The sequence below is a fragment of the Coffea arabica genome, chromosome 11c, assembly GCF_036785885.1.
Source record: "Coffea arabica cultivar ET-39 chromosome 11c, Coffea Arabica ET-39 HiFi, whole genome shotgun sequence".
Taxonomy (NCBI): Eukaryota; Viridiplantae; Streptophyta; class Magnoliopsida; order Gentianales; family Rubiaceae; genus Coffea; species Coffea arabica.
In genome coordinates, this window is record NC_092330.1 from 649556 (window position 1) to 670246 (window position 20691).

The following is a 20691-nucleotide window of genomic DNA, read 5'->3' on the forward strand; positions in this document are numbered from 1 at the left end:
TAAAAATTACACCCACCTACCATATTTTCATTGTTTAATTAACATTGTAGGCCCAATACTTTTTCTCAAAAATTCTAGAATACTCTTGGGTTATAATTCACAACATCTAAATCACCACTAAGCAAGTGCTTACCTTTGCTCCTTCCACTCTGCAAATCATTGAATCAACTAAAAATGCCACGTCAAATACCTGAAAGTTTACCTACAATCTCATATCATCACAACTAATACCAACATAATTTAAATCATCACCACTAATACCAGCACCCAATACACTTCATTAGCACGGGATTAATCAAATTCTGTCTTTGTAGGAATATCATCACTAATAATTGTAAATAAAAAAATAGAAATACAGTACGGTTATAAATATGTTAGGAATTTTTTTTTTCATAACAACCATAATAGTATAATTTTTATTTAATCATTGTCGCTATCTTCATCTCCATCTCCATCTAATTTACTAACAAAATCATCAATCATTCTATTATTTGACAATTTCAATTTGCTAATACTTGCCAAAAATTGAAAACAAAAATGGGCGCAAAAAAGCTCTTTAATAGTGGAAGACAGAGAATTAAGAATGGACACCGAGATGGGTAAAAATCAGCGATTGTGTGTATGACAATTTTGTTGGTGACAGTAGTACACATTTAATCGATGAAAATAAATAAATAAATTTGAAAGGAAAAAAAAAAAGATGTATGAGAAAGAAAATAGAGAATTAAATAGAGAAGACTGGAGTTATATATGATATATTCTACATACTCTTTTTCCTCCCTAATACTTAGATGCTGCTGGAGTGATTCCAACTTAGGAATCAGATGCTAACATCGAGCAAGTTCTAGTCGAACTCAATAAGGTTATTTTTTTTTCCCTAAATTCCATACAAAAAATATGATATATTCTGCACACTGTTTCTCTTGCCTGGTACTTGGATGGTGCTGGAGTGATTCTAACCGAGGAATCAGACGCCAACAACAAACGAGTTTCTAGTGGAACTCAGTAAAGTGAGCTCTCCATCTTTCAAAGTCAAATTATATCGATCCAAATTTATATATGTTTATATTGTTTCTGTGTTTATTATTTTTGACAATAGATCAGAGAGACTAACTTTTGTTAGAAAATTTCAATGAATTGATAATTAAGTGAAGGGTATTGTTGTCTTTTTGTTACACCAAGGGAGGTCCTCGTAATTATGTAAATCTCAAGGAAGTCTCGTGAAATTGTTAGAAATCTTAACGGAGGTTTCTGAAATTATAGGAACATAAATAACAACCTATTTTTGGCCCTTGTTATTAATAAAGTAAAACCTCTATAAATTTATAAATTTGGAACCATATAAATTCTATTAATTTAGAGAGGTATTAATTAATCGATAAATCGATAATTTATTCATTAATGAATGTACTAACAATTCAAAGAAATACTCATTTAATCAACTAAAGTTTTACTTTATTTTATGAAAATATAGATTATTCTATTAATAAAAAGGAGGTTCAAAATCTAAGGAATATAAACCAATCCATATCTAACTGATTTGCAAGTATAATTTAATTCTATTAATGTCTTTACTGTATGTATGCAACTGATATCATTTTTCTATTATTAAGATGTCAAAAGTATTAAAAAATAGTGAATGATAAATGCCCACTTTCATTTTATTAAATACATACAATGAATTATATTATGTATATAGTCTTTTTATGATAAACAAATACAAGGTTTGCTTACATAATTCATCGTTAAACTATGACTTCCTATCTTAAAAATGTTTATAAATCAATAGTAGACTTGTATTTTAGAAAAAATGCGATATGTAATTTTAGTGAATTATATATTTATGAAATGAATGGGACCAATGAGTTAAGTAAGGTTTTCAAAAACATTATTATCTTATTATTTTATCAAAATTATTAATTTAACTCATTAGCCCAAATCGGGATGGATAAAAATTATTATTTAATAGAGGTTATTAATTTATCAAATATTGACTAAAAGCAATTTTATTGTATCTATTAATAAGGGTGGCAATGAGGCGGGGTGGCCCCGTTGTCAAATGACTCCTCCCTCCCTCGCCCCCCGTCCCATTTTTCTCATGCGAGAAGAAATCAACCTAACATATTTAACAATCTGCTCATCCTTCCACGGGACAATTTTATTATTTATTCTATCTCAAAATATTCATTAACAACAAGCTCAAGTTCTCAACTTTAAACTATTCAACGAGTTGCAAATACTAATAATTAAAGAAGATTAGCAATATGTCAATACCATGAAAATGACATTAAAACATTCGATTGAGATGCAAAAGAACGAAATCACAATTGTATGTTCACTTATAATAACACAATTGTAAACAACACTAAATAAGATTAACAAACTATCAAGATAAAAACAAAACACAAGAAGTCAAGTTACATTCCGGTATTCAACAAACTTAGTCAAGTTTATTTCTCATATAACTAAGAATTGGATTATAACTAAATTATTATGTTGTGTATATATATGTGTTATATATATACATCTTATCTGTTAATGACCATGTTGTTGGTTAACGACATATGTGAAGAATTTGTCCGTATTAATTTATGAAATTATTTTCTCAAACTGGCCCTGTTTACGTGAATATGATGATTAGCTTCTTGATCCGCTAGGTAAGAGAACTATCAGTATCTAAAGAATAAAAAATTCAGATACCAAGGGGACAATTTCGACAGCAAATGGAGCCAAAATTGCAAATTTACATGTCAATTGGATATACTTCTTTCTTCTGCCCAAGAAACAAGCGCAGCAGATAAAACCACACATTAACGTATATCGCCATCAAAGAGTTTCAATGGCTATAACAGCAAAGAATATCAATGCTTGTAACAACAAACTATGACCTCCTCCTCCTCTATTTTGTTCAAACATGGAGTTGTCTGCCATATCCAGAGGAAATTGTACATGATACAGGTGGTTTCTGGAGAGCATGAATTAACATTGATTAACCTAACAAAGGAATTTACAGAAAATCACAATAACATCCTCATTCTCCTTTCTACATCCTTCCACTGCCATTTATGAATGAGAAATGCTCCAGAATGCCAATGCATGCCATCACATAACAGAACCAATAACTTGTGTTCCCCACCTCAGCAACAAGCCAAGGTGACAGCATCACTTAAGCAGAGAGGGCATAGCTCAACCATCCGCTATTCAACCATACAAACTTAAGCAAGCAAGCCATCCCATTTTTGTCTAAGAATCTCAGCCACCCTAGAGCAGGGAACAGCCTGGAGTATAGTTCCGTCTTCCAAAGCTGTTTCCGTTACAAGTCCAAGCCTCAACAACGTGCTCTTTGCCTTGTCAATTGGCATTTCAATCTGCACAAATATCCAGATTTTCATCAACACAAATAATTGCAGCTGACAAATAAACATGTCACGCTTTTACCTTTTCGTTGAAAACATCAAAAATAAATTTCTCACACTCGTCTCCAACCCTCCTTGCAGAAACCATCTGCATTTTAAAAATTCCTGATTATATGCAGATATACATGAGGCTCATAACCACATCTCTTTGCACAAATGTGCAAACCCAAAATTTCAAATGTACAAACACATGAAGGTTGTCAATGTATACATACAGAATTTCCAGTTACAAGTGCATGTCTTTGATTTGTTGTGACAACAAGCTGCTATTTCTAATTTATGCACGTCATTTACAGCGGCAGTCACTCCAATTTAAGGAATCCACTCACAGCAATACCTTATAAATGTCCTTCAGCATAGCATTCCTAGCAACCTTCACTAGTTTCTCACAAGGGCAAGGTCTGTCTTCATTATTGGTACTGTGTTAGGTGCAAAGTGCGTGCCATCTGAGAATAGCCATTTGCCCAATTAGAGGGCAGGTTGCTAAATCCTAGACTAGTAATATGATTATGGTGTCCTATGCCATGTCCGCAATGCGAAATTGGTGCAAAAATATCACAGGAGTTCAAGTTCATCTTAATGACATATATCAAGAGGAAAAATATAAACAGAAAATATGGAAATGAAAAGAATTAAGAAGCATACTGGAAGTTTATCTAATGTAACCCTGAGAAAACAAAACTGCCAGGAAGCAGATGCACTGAACTTGTTGAAGTCAATGTATACAAATAGAGGACCAAGTAGATTAATATAGACCTGGCAATTCTCTCCTTTAAGTAGGATTGCATATGCAAGAATGGCTTCCTTGTACTGCACAGACAATTAAAAGGAAAAAAATCATTATATCGATGAAACTTTCTGCCACCACCATGAGAAAAAAAGGGATATCGTGCAAGAGGAATTGGGATGGAGCAGGAAAACTTTATATTACTTAGCTAACTCTAAGTTGGAACAACTTCGGAGTTCTTATCTCTATTTGTCCAGCTAAAATGAGTCGACGAAATAGAGCCCTTACTTGCTGTTGTTGAGAAGCATCAAGGAGAAAGTGAACGGAACCAAAGCCACTTGCGACAGTTTTCTCATAAAGTGTCCTGTTAACGAGAAGCTTAAAAAAATTGAGAAAATAAACCATGAGATCTGGAGATGCATGCTAAATCATAACCTGAAATAAAGGAGGGGGACATTCTGGACTCACTTGGTACCGATCCCTGGTAGTTTTATAACCCAAGACCACACGAAAAACATATATTAAAAGTGCACTGACTGTAATTACATCCAGAAGTATAGCCGATCTGCAAGAATCAGATGACAAAATTCAAATCCTCACCGTCAATTAGCACATAGTTTAAGTATATGGCTTAGATATCAAAGGCATTGGTGAGGAAAACATTGTCCTTGAATCACCAATATTGGAAATACGAGAACACGCAAATTAAGGAGCATGTGATATAACATCGTGCAGCTGCCATATGAAAATGTCAATCAAAACAAATTCAGCAGGTCTTTTAATCATAAACTTTTTACAACATCCACAATATGAAAACACAAGGCACCTATAAGGTGTTAATAATCACTTTCCATAGGGAAACACAATCTGGAATGATAGACTGCATTTTCATGAGCTCAACTCTAAAATAAACTCTTAAACAGTCTACTGGCACAACATGCTCATCTAAATGCAGAGTCCTATTACTCCAGAGAAGAAATTTAGAAATCTGATAATGTTGCGGTATCATAATGACATTGAAAGGAGCATGCAATATTATAAGGCTATAAAATCCAAGCTATGAGAGCTTTAATCTGATAATTCCAGGCAGAATATATGATTTTTTATCAAATTTTTATCAGCTGGGGACCTTATAGAAGGATAAATAATAACTAACATGCCAGACAGATATCTATGTACATATCAAAATCACTACATGGCAATCAGAACAGTGGTAGGTCTGATGGAATGAGTAAGATCCTCCAAACTGAAACTGTTTGTGGGACAGTCTTTTCCAGTTCCGTAGATCCTTTTGCAATGGCATACATCTTTCCCAGCCCTATTCAGAATGCTTCAATCCCATACGAATCTGGTAACTTATGTACCTTGATTGAATCCCGGTGCAATTTTTATACAATGATCTCTACCTTTTAAAGAACAGAAAGGGGGGGAAAAAGGCCAGCAGAACTGTCAAATTGCCAGACTGTTCCTTGCACAACAAGGAGTCTCGGTAGATCTAAAAGTGAAAAATTTTCAGAAATAACATGCCAAGAAAAGGAGAATTTTAGAAGCAATAGTTAATTACTGAGCACATACGGGGAAGATAAAATGTCCTCAAACTTGTAGTTTATGAAGAATGCTAATAGTCCCAATAGAGTAGCCACATCCAAGCGTACCTACAAACAGAATTAGCATAACATCATCAAGAGGAGAAAACATTTCAGCAACGATGCATATTTTATTTAATAATATGTAAAACAGATCCACAAGCAGAAAGAAAAAAGGAATAAAGGCAATATGCAATTATCACGCCTAGTATACCAACGAACAACATTAGCATGACACGCTGAAGAGGAAAAGGCATATGATATATATACACGATGAAGCATACTTTTATGATATCTAATGCACATCTAAGGCATGAAAAGTAACAGGACTAAAATCAATTTCCAATCATCACACTGAATCTTTTGAACATACTATTCAATTAATATGGAAATCATTAGAAATGAGATCAATAGCAAGTTCGAAACAAAAATTGCTGAATAACTGCACCCGATTGAATTATAACATGCATTGACAGGTGAATTGAAATGAAAAATTGAACAACCGGATACAATAAATAAGTTTATTTCGTTGAGTTCTCCATATCAAAGTCAATTGCTATCACTTTTTCCTTACATTTTCATCATTCATGTCAAGTGACAAAAACTTCTTTCAGTGGAGTCTTGAACCTGCTCTCCTTTAAACCACTTCTATTTATCTACTCTATTTATTTAGTTGGCAGAAGCAGATTAGATGATTCGAAACAGGACAACAGAAACAATAACAACCAAAGATTGAAAGAAGATAATAGCCTACATGATTAGAAAAGCCAAATTAACACTCCAACTGTCTTTAGAGAAAAAGAAAGAATAACAAATGAGCCAAGACAACAATTTGCTATGATACGAGTAAAGCAATTAGCAATAAGTCCAAATTCATAAACATTTATCAAAAATTTTTGTGTGGAAGAGTATTACTGAATTTTCTCCATACCGCATCAAGGATGCGGAAAGAAAGCTTCTTGTGAGGAAATATAACCTACACCAAAATACACATGAGAAATAAAGTAAAGAACTGCCCCACCTAGACATTGAAAATTCAAATAGCGTAATAAATTTTCACCAACAGAAACAGACTAAGTCTAAGTGTAGTTCTAGTAATTTTACTGGTAAATCTGGTATAGGAATTTTCTCATAAATCTTCAACTCCAAGGGAGGAACATTAGCCTTATCTTCAGTATCTGTTCCATCCAACTCCTTTGTATAGAGCAGAATCAACTCTTTGAATGCTGGCTCCTATCAAAGACACTTTTCTTGAATTCCAAAGTGATAATTTTGAAAAAACAAAAAACAAGAATAAATTGACCAAACAATTCACATAAAGGTATGGTAATACCAAAAGACAAGCGCAGAGGAAAGTGTAAATTCTTGAGACATTTTTTGCAAGTTCAAGGGTATTACATACTTTAGAAGATTCCACAGGTCATGATAGTCTGATCTGATCAATTCTGGGGCAGATGGGCAAGGAATCAAGGATATAAAGGCAAGAAGTTAACAAAATAATCAGGTAGTGTCTTTTTAACAACCAGGTATCCACCATAAAGAAAAGAATTGAATTTTGATTAATATTCATTTGAGTCCTACAAGTGCCATTGAAACAAAAGTATTAAACCCTCTAACATGCATAACAGTCCTTCAACCATGCCAATAATTAAAGAAATGAAAAGCGAAATTTTGAAAATGATTTGTAAATTTACCAAGTGTGAAATGTTTATTAGTAATCAAGTTTAAAATAGTTATGAAAGACTTGATATGCAATATCCACAATTTACATGTGCCATATAATGAGGAAAAGCATAATACAATTTGTTAAACAACTGATTTATTAGTAAATGTTAAAGACAGCAATTAAAATTGCATTCACAGTGATAATGAAATTATATTTATTTGACATAGCAACTATGCTTTAGCTTGCAATGTGTGGCTATTAGAATAAAATAGGTGCGATGTCAGTCCTTTAACCCTGAATATGTTTCGAGAACAAAATGTGCACTTCTATACTCCCCTTTTGTCAATCTACAAATATATCATACATTAAATTGGTAAATGAAAATTTTTGAAGGCATATATCCATTAAACAAGTATAATACTTTCATGTGTGGAAAAATTTTGAATCCCTTTCTGTATAAATGTTGTCTTTGTTTGTCTCTGTTATGCCAATTCCATGTCTATGCTTCTATAGTATGCAAGTTAAAGTCATGGACTTCTACTGCTTCGAGGACCACATGTTTAGTTGATTCAAAACTTTCTTAGGGGAAGTTCACCTCAAATGGCAGGCACATTAAAATTATCAACACCTCTAGTCAATTATGTATCATTTCATCTACGGTCTGTTAAAATTGCTACGAGGACATCTCATAGATGACTGTAAATTCCATCTCATAAATTCTACATAACTTTAACATCATTCAAGATATATCAGGTTCATATACTTTTCTTGTGAAGAAATTAAGTTGCCTCCAAGCAGTTAGTAAACAGAAAACTTCAACTAAAAAGGAAACCAACCCAATACCAATAGAAAGGGCCTTTGGCCAGCTTCAACAGGGACTGGATGTTAACATCATGTCTCAAATTATATGACACATCAAGTGAATCAAAGGCATCGGGAACCTCACCAGTTGTTCTCATGCTTGATTTGGTTGAACACTGTCATTCTTTCTTAGCTTATATAGAATTACATATTTTGCCAGATACAACCATAAGGAGATTTTGTCCATATCTCAGCATCAGTGTTCATTTACTAATCATCAGAACTGTGTCCAAGCTATCAAACAACTACTTGGAGCCTCCACACATGACTGAGTTAGTTGAATTTTAAAGACATTGCTTCTATTAATAGAAGTTGCTACTAACTGTATTGATAATCATTAACCTTATCTGTTAATTCCAACATGATCGCAAGGAATTATCATATATAAGTACAGCAGACAAACTAAGAGTCCATTTCGTAAACTGTAAAAAATTCCCTAAAGAAAATATTTCCCCTGAAAATAAATGTCATGGAAAATATAATCATTTTCCAGAAGAATTCAGGTGTTTGGTTATAAGTTCTAGGAAAGTGTTTTCAAAACATCCCCCAATTGCTGACTGTTCTTTTTGGCAGAATCACCAATCTTCCACCACAACTCTCCCAACCAGTGCCCCCACCCTGCTACTCGCCCTCCCCCATCCCAACTGCTGCCTCTGCCACCACTGTACTATCTATGAAAAGAAATTCTAAACCAAACCACACAGTAGTGTCTATGAAAAGAACAAATTGATCTTCTGAAGAAAACCCATATGAGAATTATATAAAGATATTTAAAAAAATAAGGCCAGAGCAATCTTTTTGCAACAAAATATCCTCTGCAATCCATCCTCCCTCCAGCCATCTCTTTTCTTTCCTTTTGGCATCCATCTCCCATGGCTGTCGTTTTGCTCCCCATATTAGATTTCTGGGAAACTCAGATATACCTATATTTTGTGTGTCTAATGGGTATGTGCCAAGGGGCATACAGTGTGCGGATTTGCTTGTGATAATGCTGGCGTTTGATTTATTTGGGGGCATGGGAAGGAGGAACAGGGAAGAAGATGAGGAGTCCAGGCCCTAGTAGCCTGACTATAAGGTGTTTATTTCTTCAAATAGAGTTCCCTTTCGAAAGTGGGGAATGATGAGATTACTTGTTGATGTAAATGAAAAATAACTCAAGAAGTTGTGATCAGGAACTTAATTTACACCCATTTGACGTGAAAAATTTTCAGCAGTAAGCAGTAAAATAATTTCAGGGACTTTATAGTAACCAAAAACCAGAAATTCCTGAAAATGTTTTCAGGAAAACATTTTCAGTTGAAACAAACACACCCTTGTGCCACATCAATAAAGTTGAACTTTTGTAGAAGGCGATCAAAACCATTTTAAATGGATCAGGCTCAATCTAATTTTCTACTTCCATTAGTAATTTGGTTTCAAAGCTTCCGTAAAAAGTTCATTAATCCACTGGATAGTGTTTTCAGGCATTGGAAACGAAGTCATGGTCTTTTGTCAAACAGAGATTCCATTTTATCCTTGTAGGACGTAATTTTGTTATCATGGTGATGTCTGGCACATAGAAAAATCATAGTAAACCAACTAATCAACTTCAGGTGACCAAACTTACATCTATCTGAAAACTAATGATTCTGGAGTAAAACCAAATAAAAAATTCAGCTTCAGCCACCATTGATGAATTATTATGAACTTTTCATCTTATTAACAACAATACTACTTCATTTTATATCTTTTGTTTAATCTGTGACTTAGTTCATGCACAAACATGAGTTGCCGATAATATAAAGCACATAACAATAATCATACCCCACTTGGTTTCAACTAGAATTAGCTAAAAATCCAAAATTACTTTAGTAAGATTTTAAATTTTTTGGGTCAGATCATCTTGGAATCAGTAATCACGAGAGCAGTTCAAGCACTGGAAGCCGAAACTTGAGGTTCTTTTATGACATTCAATTTTGAACTTAAATTCTGCCAGATTTTGTGGAAAATCAGATTTATCCTAGCAAAGGAAGAAAAAAACATAAACATGTATATGCGCCTATACCTGGAGAGTTGATTGAGAGATAAGAATGGAAATGGCAGTTTTCAGCATCTTCCAGAAATCATTTCCACAATGTTTTAGTGAAGCAGGTCTCCATATATCACCAAGTGTTATCCTTGACAAGAATATAGGCCTACATATATAGATTATTTTTCATAATTTAATCATTTCAATGTTCAGAAAGTCAGATTACCAATTGTAAAAACAAAGCTGGTTGATGGAAAGCAATATCATCATACAGATACAAGTTCTTGCTAACTCCCTTTCCACCATGCCGGATCAGAGTTTTCAAAACTACACTAATAAGACAAAGGTACACGACAAGATGCATGCCCAAACATATATATGCAAAGGATTTTCATGTTTTTACAGATGTGGCATGTAATTCTGCTTGGGAGATTACGTACCATAGGTCCGCAAGTTTGACTATCCTTTCACAATGGCAATAGTAGTTTAACAGTGTATAACAAACTCTGCCACAAACCACAATAGTTTACAAGACCTTTAACACTGCACAGCACATGTGAAAGGCCGAGTTGTGAACAGTACGTATGATCTCCAAGGTCATAATAAAGCATTGAATATTGTTCCAAGGTGGTCTTTTAAGTAGAACTAGGAAGGTATGTGCAAAACAATCAAACTTCACTGAACAAACAGTCCTCAAAGGTTCTGAGCTTACCCTGGGTAAAGCTTCAAATTTCACTAATAATTTTAACAACTGGCAATACATTATTAGTCCATGCACTTGTGGGGTACTAGCATAGGAAAAGTCAAAACTACATTTCTGACCAGGGCTAAAAAACATAGCAACCAAGCTTCACCAAGAAGCAGTCTTCAAAAATTGTGAGCATAACCAGGGTTAAGCTTCATATTTAAATAATAAATTTTGCCAAATGGTAAGATGTTGTTAGTCCATGCACTGGTAGCATGGCAAACAGAAAACATTACATTTCCTTGTCACAGAAAACATTACGTTTCCTTGTCATACATTGGGTTGAAGTAACTTGAAGCAGCACTCGCTTAAAAAAATACAAAAGAAGAAGAAAGTAAAAAGCACCTTGCTCATATAAAATCTTAATGTTAGCAAAATTGCAGAATTTTATCCTCTCCTCTCAAATAAAAAAGAGAAAAGCTAAACGGTCAAGAATTCTGCATTACCACACATGCTGTGCAATCATGCCATGTGAGTGCAAGCAAGCCTATAGTGCGTCACAAAACATATGCTCTTCTCTCTGAGTAAATTACTAGTGTATACAAATCACCACTTTACATGTAAGAAAGACTATGATTTGGTCAAAGAGAAATGTAAGACAACACAAATCGTAACAAGTAGCCATTATACATTCAGAAGCTCTCTCTCTCTCTCTCGACTATGATTTGGCCAAAGAGAAATGTACAACACAAATAGTAAGCAAAAGCGATTGTACATGCACAAGCTCTCTCACTCCTGCTCTGTGACAGAAATACACAGAAGTGGGGAGAGCCAGGTGATTCACACATATATTCACTTCACAGATCATTTTCATTTTGCCAACTTAATATAAGTGCATCTTTTGGGTTGATGGTGCAATCTCAGCATTTTACAATGACAGATAAGGACAAGAGAGCCAATTCACAATTTTTACCTACCCTGAGTAAGGTTTGGAGTCACAAGCAATGGTCCTTGACTTGAGATCCAGCGCTTGTTCTGGGGCCGATGGTGCGAGTCCAATCCATGTAAGTAACTTTCTCAAGAGCCTGCCACGGGGCCCAGTAGTTGATAAGATTCCCTCATAACGAGTTACTGCCCTTTGAGCTGCTAACCAGATAGGAAGGTCACTGGATGTTAGAAGGTCAACTTCCAACTCATCTTCGGATGAGAATATATCATCCAAATATGATTGTTGAAAGAATGGCAATTTCTTCAGCCAGTCATTTAGATTTTCTGTCCACAATATTGTATCGCGTATCTGTTTGTTCCTTTTGAGAACCTGCTGTAGAATAAACTGTAGTTAGCTTCTGGTATGGATAAAAATTCACTTGGGTATCAGTTCCCTCTACTGAAGAGGTTCCTTTCAGTTTTTAAGTGCATTTACTTGCAAAATTGATTGCAACAACATTTGAATCTTGTACTTCAGACAGACTTGCTCAGATGCCTGAAGTCACTCAATTCCACTGCCCACAATCAAAAAAGGCCAATTCAAGGGCATGATTAACAGTTTAAGCAATTAGTAAAGCAAAAAAGAATCATAATGCAGTCAGTTAATTGGCCCTGCATTGCTTGGCCAGTGATGTAAATGCTAATCACTTTGAACCACTGTGAACAGTATCAATCACTTAACCTGCAGTTAAAAATCTGAAGCAGCACTGAACAGTCAATGATTTTGAAATACATTGACAATCAATCAGACTACTCAATGTGCTGGGGACAGGTTGTGATGAAGCAACACTTACATTGACAAGTCTAGTGCCATAAAGATATCGAAACGCTCAGACAGTTTTGTCTATGAATCTACTGTACTAGCTTTCTAGGAATGATCAAATAAAGTCTAAAGAAAGAATAACATGATAATTTCAAGGGTAATTGGCAGTAAATCCCCTTAATGTTTGGTCTCAACACCACTTTGCCCCCTACCATTCATTTTTGACCACATTGCCCCCTTCTGTGTTAGTCTAAAGTTATATTTGACTCTTTCAAATTATTAAACTTCCAAAAATGCCCTTATTTCTACATATTGGAACTGTTCGATAAAACTGCGCTTTTCCTAAACAGATATCTTCCTCATCGTATAAACTTACACACAAATCCTATTTGCCTCTTATCATCCTTCTTGTATGGAAAACCCAGATCCTATTTGTAGGTTGCTTTGTCAATTTTTCTTCTTTGCAAACCTAGTAGCTAAATTCCTGAAAAAAATTACTCAAACTATTTGGTACCAATTATTTAATGTCATGTATTGAAATTGTTTTTGCATAAAATTGATTGGTTCTTTCATTAAAGTACTTTGCATAAAATGAAGACAATATATGAATACATATGAAAAGTAATTTCAATACATGACACTAAATAAATGGTACCAAGTAATTTGAGTAATTTTTTTCTGAATTCAGCCACTAATTTGCCAAAGCAACAAAATTGACCCACACAGAGGAGCTGGGTTTTTCATACAAGGGCAGTAAAAGGCATATAGGATGCCCGTGTAAGTTTATAAGAAATGAAGATATCTGTTAGGAAAAGGGTAATTTTGTCCAAAAGTTCCGACATGTAGAAATAAAGGCATTTTCAGAAGTTTAATAATTGAAAATCGTCAAGTATAACTTTTGACTAATGGAAGGGGGCAAAGTTGTTAAAAATTAATGTTAGGGGGCAAAGTGGTATTGGCACCAAACCTTAAAGGGGTTTACTGCCATTTTCCCCAATTTTAAATCAAAACTTACTACGAATTTATTTTGATGATTAAACAGACAAGACCTCAGAAATAGATTCAAGGACATGGAACACATAATGAAGAAGTATTTCACAAGATTGGCTAAATGGAAGACATAACAGATAAGACAGAAAACTGATGCCAAGTACCTCAGCTAACCATACACCAAACTTCCCCAGTGGTCTTGATATAAGAAAGAAAATTCTTTGTAACAGCATCGACTGCAAGTAATCCAGTTTTTCAACTGTTAACAATCCTTTCTGCCTCTCAGTTGCATGACCTCGCCTGTATTACAAGAGGTGATTACTTGTGAAGACTCCTATACAAAATGACAAGAAGAAGAAAAAAGAACCTCCAAGTTAGAAACTTCTAGTGTATCATCCCCTGTATAACACTAAATATAGAATAATTTTGAATAAATGAGGCCATTGAACAAAAGGAGATTTTGAGTGCACTAAACTGTAAACAGTTGGCAAGCCTAGAAAAACCACTTAGAAGATTCATACTAACCCAATATATAAGGTTATGGTACATAATTTCTCCCCAAGTACAAAAACATACATATTCCATATTTCTAAATGCCATAGTTCTAGATTCACACTAGAACAAAAACATGCAAAGGCCACCAAGACCATACAAAAATGGTCAGCCACAACTGAAGCACCTTCAAGGAGAGTAAAATAAAAAATTAGAGAATCAAAACTCCAATACTCGGGGTTAATTTAAGAAACAAGATACAAGGAATAAGTTGTCATGTATCAAATGTTAAAGACAACAGATAAAATGCACTTGATATGGACATGTCTAAGGTTCTTGGGATGCATGATGCAGGATAAGAATAATGGTACCTGTAAATGATTGCATTTGATTCAGAAGCCCTTCTCCAGTCAACATATATTGGCAAAGTGAGAAGGTAATCGGTATTTAAAGAGGATGTCAATAGCAAATCCCGAACTGACAATTCTTCAAACTCGGCATTAGAAAGCAGCTGCACAAACGAACGCTGAAAACGGGCATGCACAGCAACTCTACAAAAAACTCTGAATAACTAGTCAAACAGATTTAGATAATAGATCAGGATCAGCAGAATTATGACACAAGCTCTAGCACTTGGGTGGACATCCTCCCAAGTGCAACGGAGGTCAGCAACCTAGGCCATCAGCCTTCTTGGTCAATCATTCTACCCGTCCAGGTGAGTGAATAAGAATAATAAGGATGATCAAAAATGTACAATTCATAAATGTGCACACTACAGTAGCAAAAACTCCAAACAGATAAAATGTTTCAAAGACAAACTGCAACATAGAAAGTTGTGATTGAGTTCAACAGTTAATAAGCCTAGTTTTCATTTTGGACAATCACTCTCTCCTGCCTGTCACTATTCTTTCCTTGTGTTTATTTCATTAAAAATAATTCATGGGTAGCTTTTGGCTCTGTCACTAGTGCTCTGGCTTTCTTACCATAAATGGCAATTTCAAACAAAGAACCTTGACAAAGATAAAGAAAAGAACAAAGAATCCAAACCACCCTACTCAAGTATAACAGGAAAAAGAATATTAAATGGTACTCAATAATCTATTTTTGTTTTTGTGCTTTTCATCTGACTATTGTCTAACACTCTTATCGTTTTTCGGCAAAATTAATCTAGTCCTGCATTCAAGACATAGGATCTAAATACCAGCTCCAGTCAAAATTTTGCTAAAGTACTGATCCATGCACAGGAGCTATGGTGGTTAGAGAAGGCTAGATGATCTGGCATGACAATAGCAAAATGGTGCTTATGTCCCAATAGTACTACCTTAACCGGGAAGGCCATACACAGTTGGCAAATAACAAAACCCCAGCCACACAAACCAGGGGAACTAAAAGCACGCCCTTCTATTAAATGAATCATTCTTTTCCAGTTGGTCAAAAGACAAAGATGTAGGCTGGTTGGACATCTGGCAAACAAGGCTCGTACACATTTTACACATTATTTTGCAGGGATCAAGTATATCATGGAGAATTCTTTACAAACATTTGTGTCTTTGGTAATGCAAGCTGATGAAGATAGAGAAGAAATCTAAATAGAATAAGGAGGGATTTCAATTTTTATCTGTTTGACAGGACATTTTCCAGTCCTGGTCCTTATATGCATACGAGACTTACAAACATTTATGTCTTTGGTAATGCAAGCTGACAAAGATAGAGAAGAAATCCATATAGAATTAGGAGGGATTCCAAAATTTATCTGTTTGACAGGACAATTTTCTAGTCCTGGTCCTTATATGGATGCGTACACCCTACTGTGTTCTGTAGTTGACCTTCATCATTTGACAAAAATTGGACAGAAAAGTGTGTTGACTTAATGGTTTGCCACTTATCATCAATAAAGCTTGCCTAATTCGCAAAAAAAAAAATGAAGGTTTGAGTTTTCAACGATGTTGGAAAATAGGTGAAGAGAGAGAAGAGATAATCAATACTATGTAGAAAAATTATAGTCAGAGAATGAGTGCCTTCAATGAACTCCAGTATACTAATTTCCACAGGAAAACCCCATAAAGACCAGAATTACAATATTTCCCACAAACGTAATAAGAGGTAGAAGAACAAAAAGAGAGAGATACTAAGAGATTGATGTTCAAACTGTAGATTTAGTACCAAAAACTACAGCTAGAGTCTATTATAGTTCAAATGAGTGCAAATCATCAGATGCTAAAGCAATCAACGAGTAATATCCCAAAACAAATAAAGCATATGGCCATCATTAGAACTATCAAATAAGCAACCATAAGCTACCACTCATAAATTGACTGTATCTGTATCTAAAGAATTGCTTCAGGTTATTTTCGGATTAACATGTTCATGTTTGAAGGTTGATTTAATTTACTTGTCATGTACATAATCCCATAGTCAAAACATATTACTTGAAACTTATTTTCAGAACATAACACAACATAATAAAATCATAATACACATACAAAATCAACAATTATAGAAGGTTAGACCTTTTCATGGGATTTGTCTTCATATTGTCAGAAAAAGAAGCCAATAGAGAAGCCAACTCAGAAGAAAGATCAGATTTTTTATTGTCAAACCCATTCACCCCATATTCTTCCATGCTACCAGCAGCATAAGAATTCTTTCCATTTGATTCAGATTTTCTTTCCAGATTAGATAAACCTTGGTAAACATTCCCCTCACTCTCCACAGAATTCGTCAGATCATAGTCAAGCCGCATTTCCTCTAAGATGCATTTGTGCTCAGCAAGAAGTATAGAATCCAAGCATCTGTAAAAAAACATGAATAAAAAGGTCTCATTTGCACAATGATCTGAAAACATCCTTCAACTAATAATTACATGAGTTCCTTGTCGTTGCAAAAGGATAAATTGCTTAAAAAACCATGACCAAATGTAACCCTTTCCACAAAAGAATAGGGCACAGCCTTGCAGAGCATCATATCTCAAAATAAATAATACGCTTCTAGATTGCAATAGCAACTTCCATAAGTTTCAAACTTACACATAGCCTAGTCACAAGAGAAAAGGCTGCAATAGAGCACTCACATTACATATACCTCAAGCTAATAGAAGAATGCACAAGGAAGAGAAGGCGACCTGTGTTGCACAATTTTGACACATGAAAAACCCGTGCTATGCAAAAATATTTGATAAGTTTTACATTGGGTTGGTGAATCGGGAATCCAAGACACAAGGCAGCAAAAGGTAGAGTTTAAATGAAGTGTTGGTTACAGGAGGAGACATTTAAACCACAACTCCACAAGGAGACTGTCGGCAATCTACTCTTTTATGGTCAGAGGGACCTCTTCATTGGCTTATAAATGTTAATCTAACTTCATTGCTGATACGAGGGCCTCCCTCAAGCAAGAGAGAATGAGACTCGATAGCACAAGTCTCCGTTTCCTAGGACTATGGCCAAAAGAAAGCCACTACCTCCATTATTTGAACTAGGACTTGAGAGCTCACTCTTATCCATGTATCTTTGACTATCAGGCTCGCTCTCATTTCCATGTCCAATTATTTTATCAGGCCTTTAAGGTGCAGGAGTAATTAATAATCGGTTCCTACAAGTTTTGATGTACTTGGATATGTTCTGTCTATTATACCAACTAAAAGAGAATAGGTTGACTGAGGCAGTCAAACATCATTTATACAAACACTAAATTTAACATCAATTTACAAGGTAAGGAGACTACTATCAATATTTCATGTCTTCCCCATAACCAATGTTCAAAAGTCACACAGCGAACATATAAAGAAGGGGGCAGTCGGTGAAATGCGTTAGTCAAAACCAAGCTATGAAAATTCAAAGAAACAATAACAATGCCTACTTGGAAAGATGAAGAAAGTGGTCGGCCTCGAGTTGTGAGTCGAACAACTCGGAAACGATGGCGTTGAGGAGCCTTGCCTTAGAAATGGAGATGTATCTCGGCCTAGGAACCTCAATTCCCGATACCCCATCACTACCATTCTCACTCCCTTCTACTGCTGCCTTCTCTGAATCTCCATCAGCAGGCTCTCTCGCACTGGGAGGACCTTTTTCGTTGTTGTTAATGTTTATCTTGACATCATGAAAAGACTGCAATCCAGGAGCAGGAGGACGGCCAGCGGAGGGTACTTGGTGGCAGACTCGAGAGCAACATTGAACCGCAGAAGCTGCAGAAAAAGAAGGGGTAGCAGCAGCAACTTTGGACAGAATAGGGGAAAAAGAGGGTAGAATTGTTGTTGATGAGGTTGTTGTTGACAAAGCAATTGTGCCATTGACGAATTGTAATGATAGAAACACCATTTTGAATCCAACAAGTGGAAATATAGATTCTTGAATCGTTTTTCACATCAGGCGGGTGAAGAAGAAGACGCCATTTTGAATCCAACAAGTGGAAAGATAGATTCTTGAATCGTTTTTTCACATCAGGCGGGTGAAGGAGGAGGAGGAGGAGGAGGAGAGAGTGGATGCGCGGGTGAGTGGAGGGGCGTTGGCCTTGCTTTTGCAGATTAGAGAGAATCGTACAGTGTTATAGCAGCCTTCCACGTCTTTCGACTGTATCTTTCAGAACGAAATTTATTAGGAAAAGTAAAATAAAGAGGAAAATATCAAGAAGGTCCCTGTGGTTTGGAGAATATTCAATTTAACCCTCTCTCGTTCAGAAATCTACATTTTGGCCCCTACGATTTTAATTAAGGTGTAAATTATACAAAAACCATCTAAACTAATAGTAGCATGCACAATGTCACAATTACCCCTTTGGTCTACTAATGGAACAATCGAGAGAGAGATAGAAAGAGACAAAGAGAAAACCCTAGGATTAGAGAACTTCAAATTCAAACAAATTCCAACCAATAAAGGACTTCAATCAAAAGCGAATAATGTGAAATATAAGCAATTGAAGATTTATAAAGGGACTCAAAGGATAATGGGTAACTTTCATATTCTCTCTTGTTGTTTGTTATGTATGATTTTGGTTTATAGGAGTTCTTAATAAGTTGAAATTGGTTGTAATAATTTGGATAACCTCGTAGATATATTGTTGTTGCATGTGGGTGTAGTGTTCATATTGGTCTTTTGTTCGGTTTTCATATTCGGTCTTTTGGTCAAAAAAGAATTCATATAATATATGCTACTATAAAGATCGATTGTAGTTCGATGCGCTAATTTGCTCTTGTTTTTTATCCCTGTCATCATCATATTTGAAAAATATCATTATCCTAAAAAAGAAAGTCATTATCTTTGTTATTTGATAGTCAAATGTGGTTCAAACTCATTCTTATGTACCTTGCTTACATAACATAGTGAACTTTATAGGGACAAATTACTTAGGTGACTAAACTATACTCTTTTTTTTTTTTGCCTTATTTTATGAAACAGAAGAAAGTTGAAAAGGAGATGAACTAGTTGAGATTCACATGTATTTTGGGGGAAAATTTAGAAGTAATCCAAATATCGCTTATATTGGAAACTATAAAATAGACATATCGAAAGATATGGATCCAAATGACATGTCTATAATTCAACTGTGTAGGATATTTAAGCAAGTGGACCTTGATACAACCAAGATTACATTTTGGTAGTGTGTCATTGATTTAGACATGGATAATGGACTACTATCCAATTACAGGGATAATGATATTAATCTCACGAATTCTTCACATGGATAATGGACTACTATCCAATTATAGGGATGATGATATAAATCTCACGAATTCTTCACATCTTTACCTTCCTATAAGGGATATATAATGTAAGTGGGGAACAAGCATTTAAAGAGCCACCCTCCATGTTGCTTTTTTTTTTTGGTCAAACACGATAGATTCTATATTACACCTGCACCTACTCCTACTTTATACAAAAGAGGGTACCCAAAGGGGTCAAGGAGTAATCCGACACGGAACTGAAGCACCACTGACTCAAATAAATGCCTATGCACCAGCTGGCGAAGCATTCTAGAAAATCTTGGATATTAGAATGTAGACCAAGGGATTTGATCCCTTGACCTACACCCAAGTAGAGTCTTAAGATTATTTGGTGGTCAACTATTTTAGAAGTAGTTGATTACCACCCCCATGCTACTGGCGGGGTCAGTTTTAATGAAAAGAAGGGTGCACATGCTAACTAAACAGATAAATCCAATGAGAAAGGGTACAAGCATGATGTAGAATAGACAGTTGGAGCTGATGTAGACCAAAGCAAGAAGACAGCTATTCCTAACTAGTTAGAAGAAGGATTAGAAATCATAGATGATGAAGATATGCTGCCAAATCTAAAACTACTGGTAAATCTCATATCCTTTAACTTCGAAGCTACATGTATTTGCTAACAAGAGTGATGTGAAGAGTCCAAAGAAAAGGGTTGAAGTTGAGAAACCCACCATTCAGCCAAAGGAAACAACAACAGAATTTTAATCAGCATGTTGACATCTCAACAGTGAAGGGTTATTAGGAGCATCAAACAAATTGCGAAAGAAAAAGGCAAGGGTGCAAACAAAGGG

The 20691-nt window shown here is 35.2% G+C and overlaps 1 protein-coding gene across 8 annotated transcripts; it reads right to left on the reverse strand.

Moving 5' to 3' along the window:
• Positions 1 to 2735: 2735 nt before the first annotated feature.
• Positions 2736 to 18741, reverse strand: LOC113715708 (uncharacterized). 8 transcript variants are annotated; one of them, XR_003454059.2, is made up of 14 exons: positions 18037 to 18741; positions 16692 to 16973; positions 14553 to 14744; positions 13854 to 13989; positions 11927 to 12270; positions 10301 to 10430; positions 6834 to 6962; positions 6661 to 6705; positions 5719 to 5798; positions 4612 to 4708; positions 4432 to 4507; positions 4173 to 4226; positions 3439 to 3504; positions 2736 to 3368 (listed from the first exon to the last, which is right to left on the reverse strand). XR_003454059.2 is itself a non-coding variant. In XM_027239997.2 (14 exons), the coding sequence occupies exons 1-14, from the start codon at positions 18492 to 18494 to the stop codon at positions 3216 to 3218; spliced, it is 2244 nt and encodes a 747-aa protein (XP_027095798.1). In that variant the 5' UTR covers positions 18495 to 18741; the 3' UTR covers positions 2736 to 3215. The 8 variants fall into 8 exon arrangements, 4 of the variants coding, with proteins under 4 accessions (XP_027095798.1, XP_027095797.1, XP_027095796.1 ...); XM_027239997.2 differs by having other exon boundaries at positions 4432 to 4521; positions 14553 to 14732; XM_027239996.2 differs by having other exon boundaries at positions 4432 to 4521; positions 11927 to 12267.
• Positions 18742 to 20691: the final 1950 nt, after the last annotated feature.

Bases quoted from the DNA above. Each gene is read 5' to 3' on its own strand.
- LOC113715708 (XM_027239995.2), bottom strand. From the start codon at position 18,494: ATGGTGTTTCTATCATTACAATTCGTCAATGGCACAATTGCTTTGTCA. The intron at 4,709-5,718 runs GTATGTGCTCAG...TGATTCTTGCAG, and splicing joins GAGGACATTTTATCTTCCCC to ATCGGCTATACTTCTGGATG. The intron at 3,505-4,172 runs GTCTATATTAAT...TTTAAAATGCAG, and splicing joins TTAAAGGAGAGAATTGCCAG to ATGGTTTCTGCAAGGAGGGT.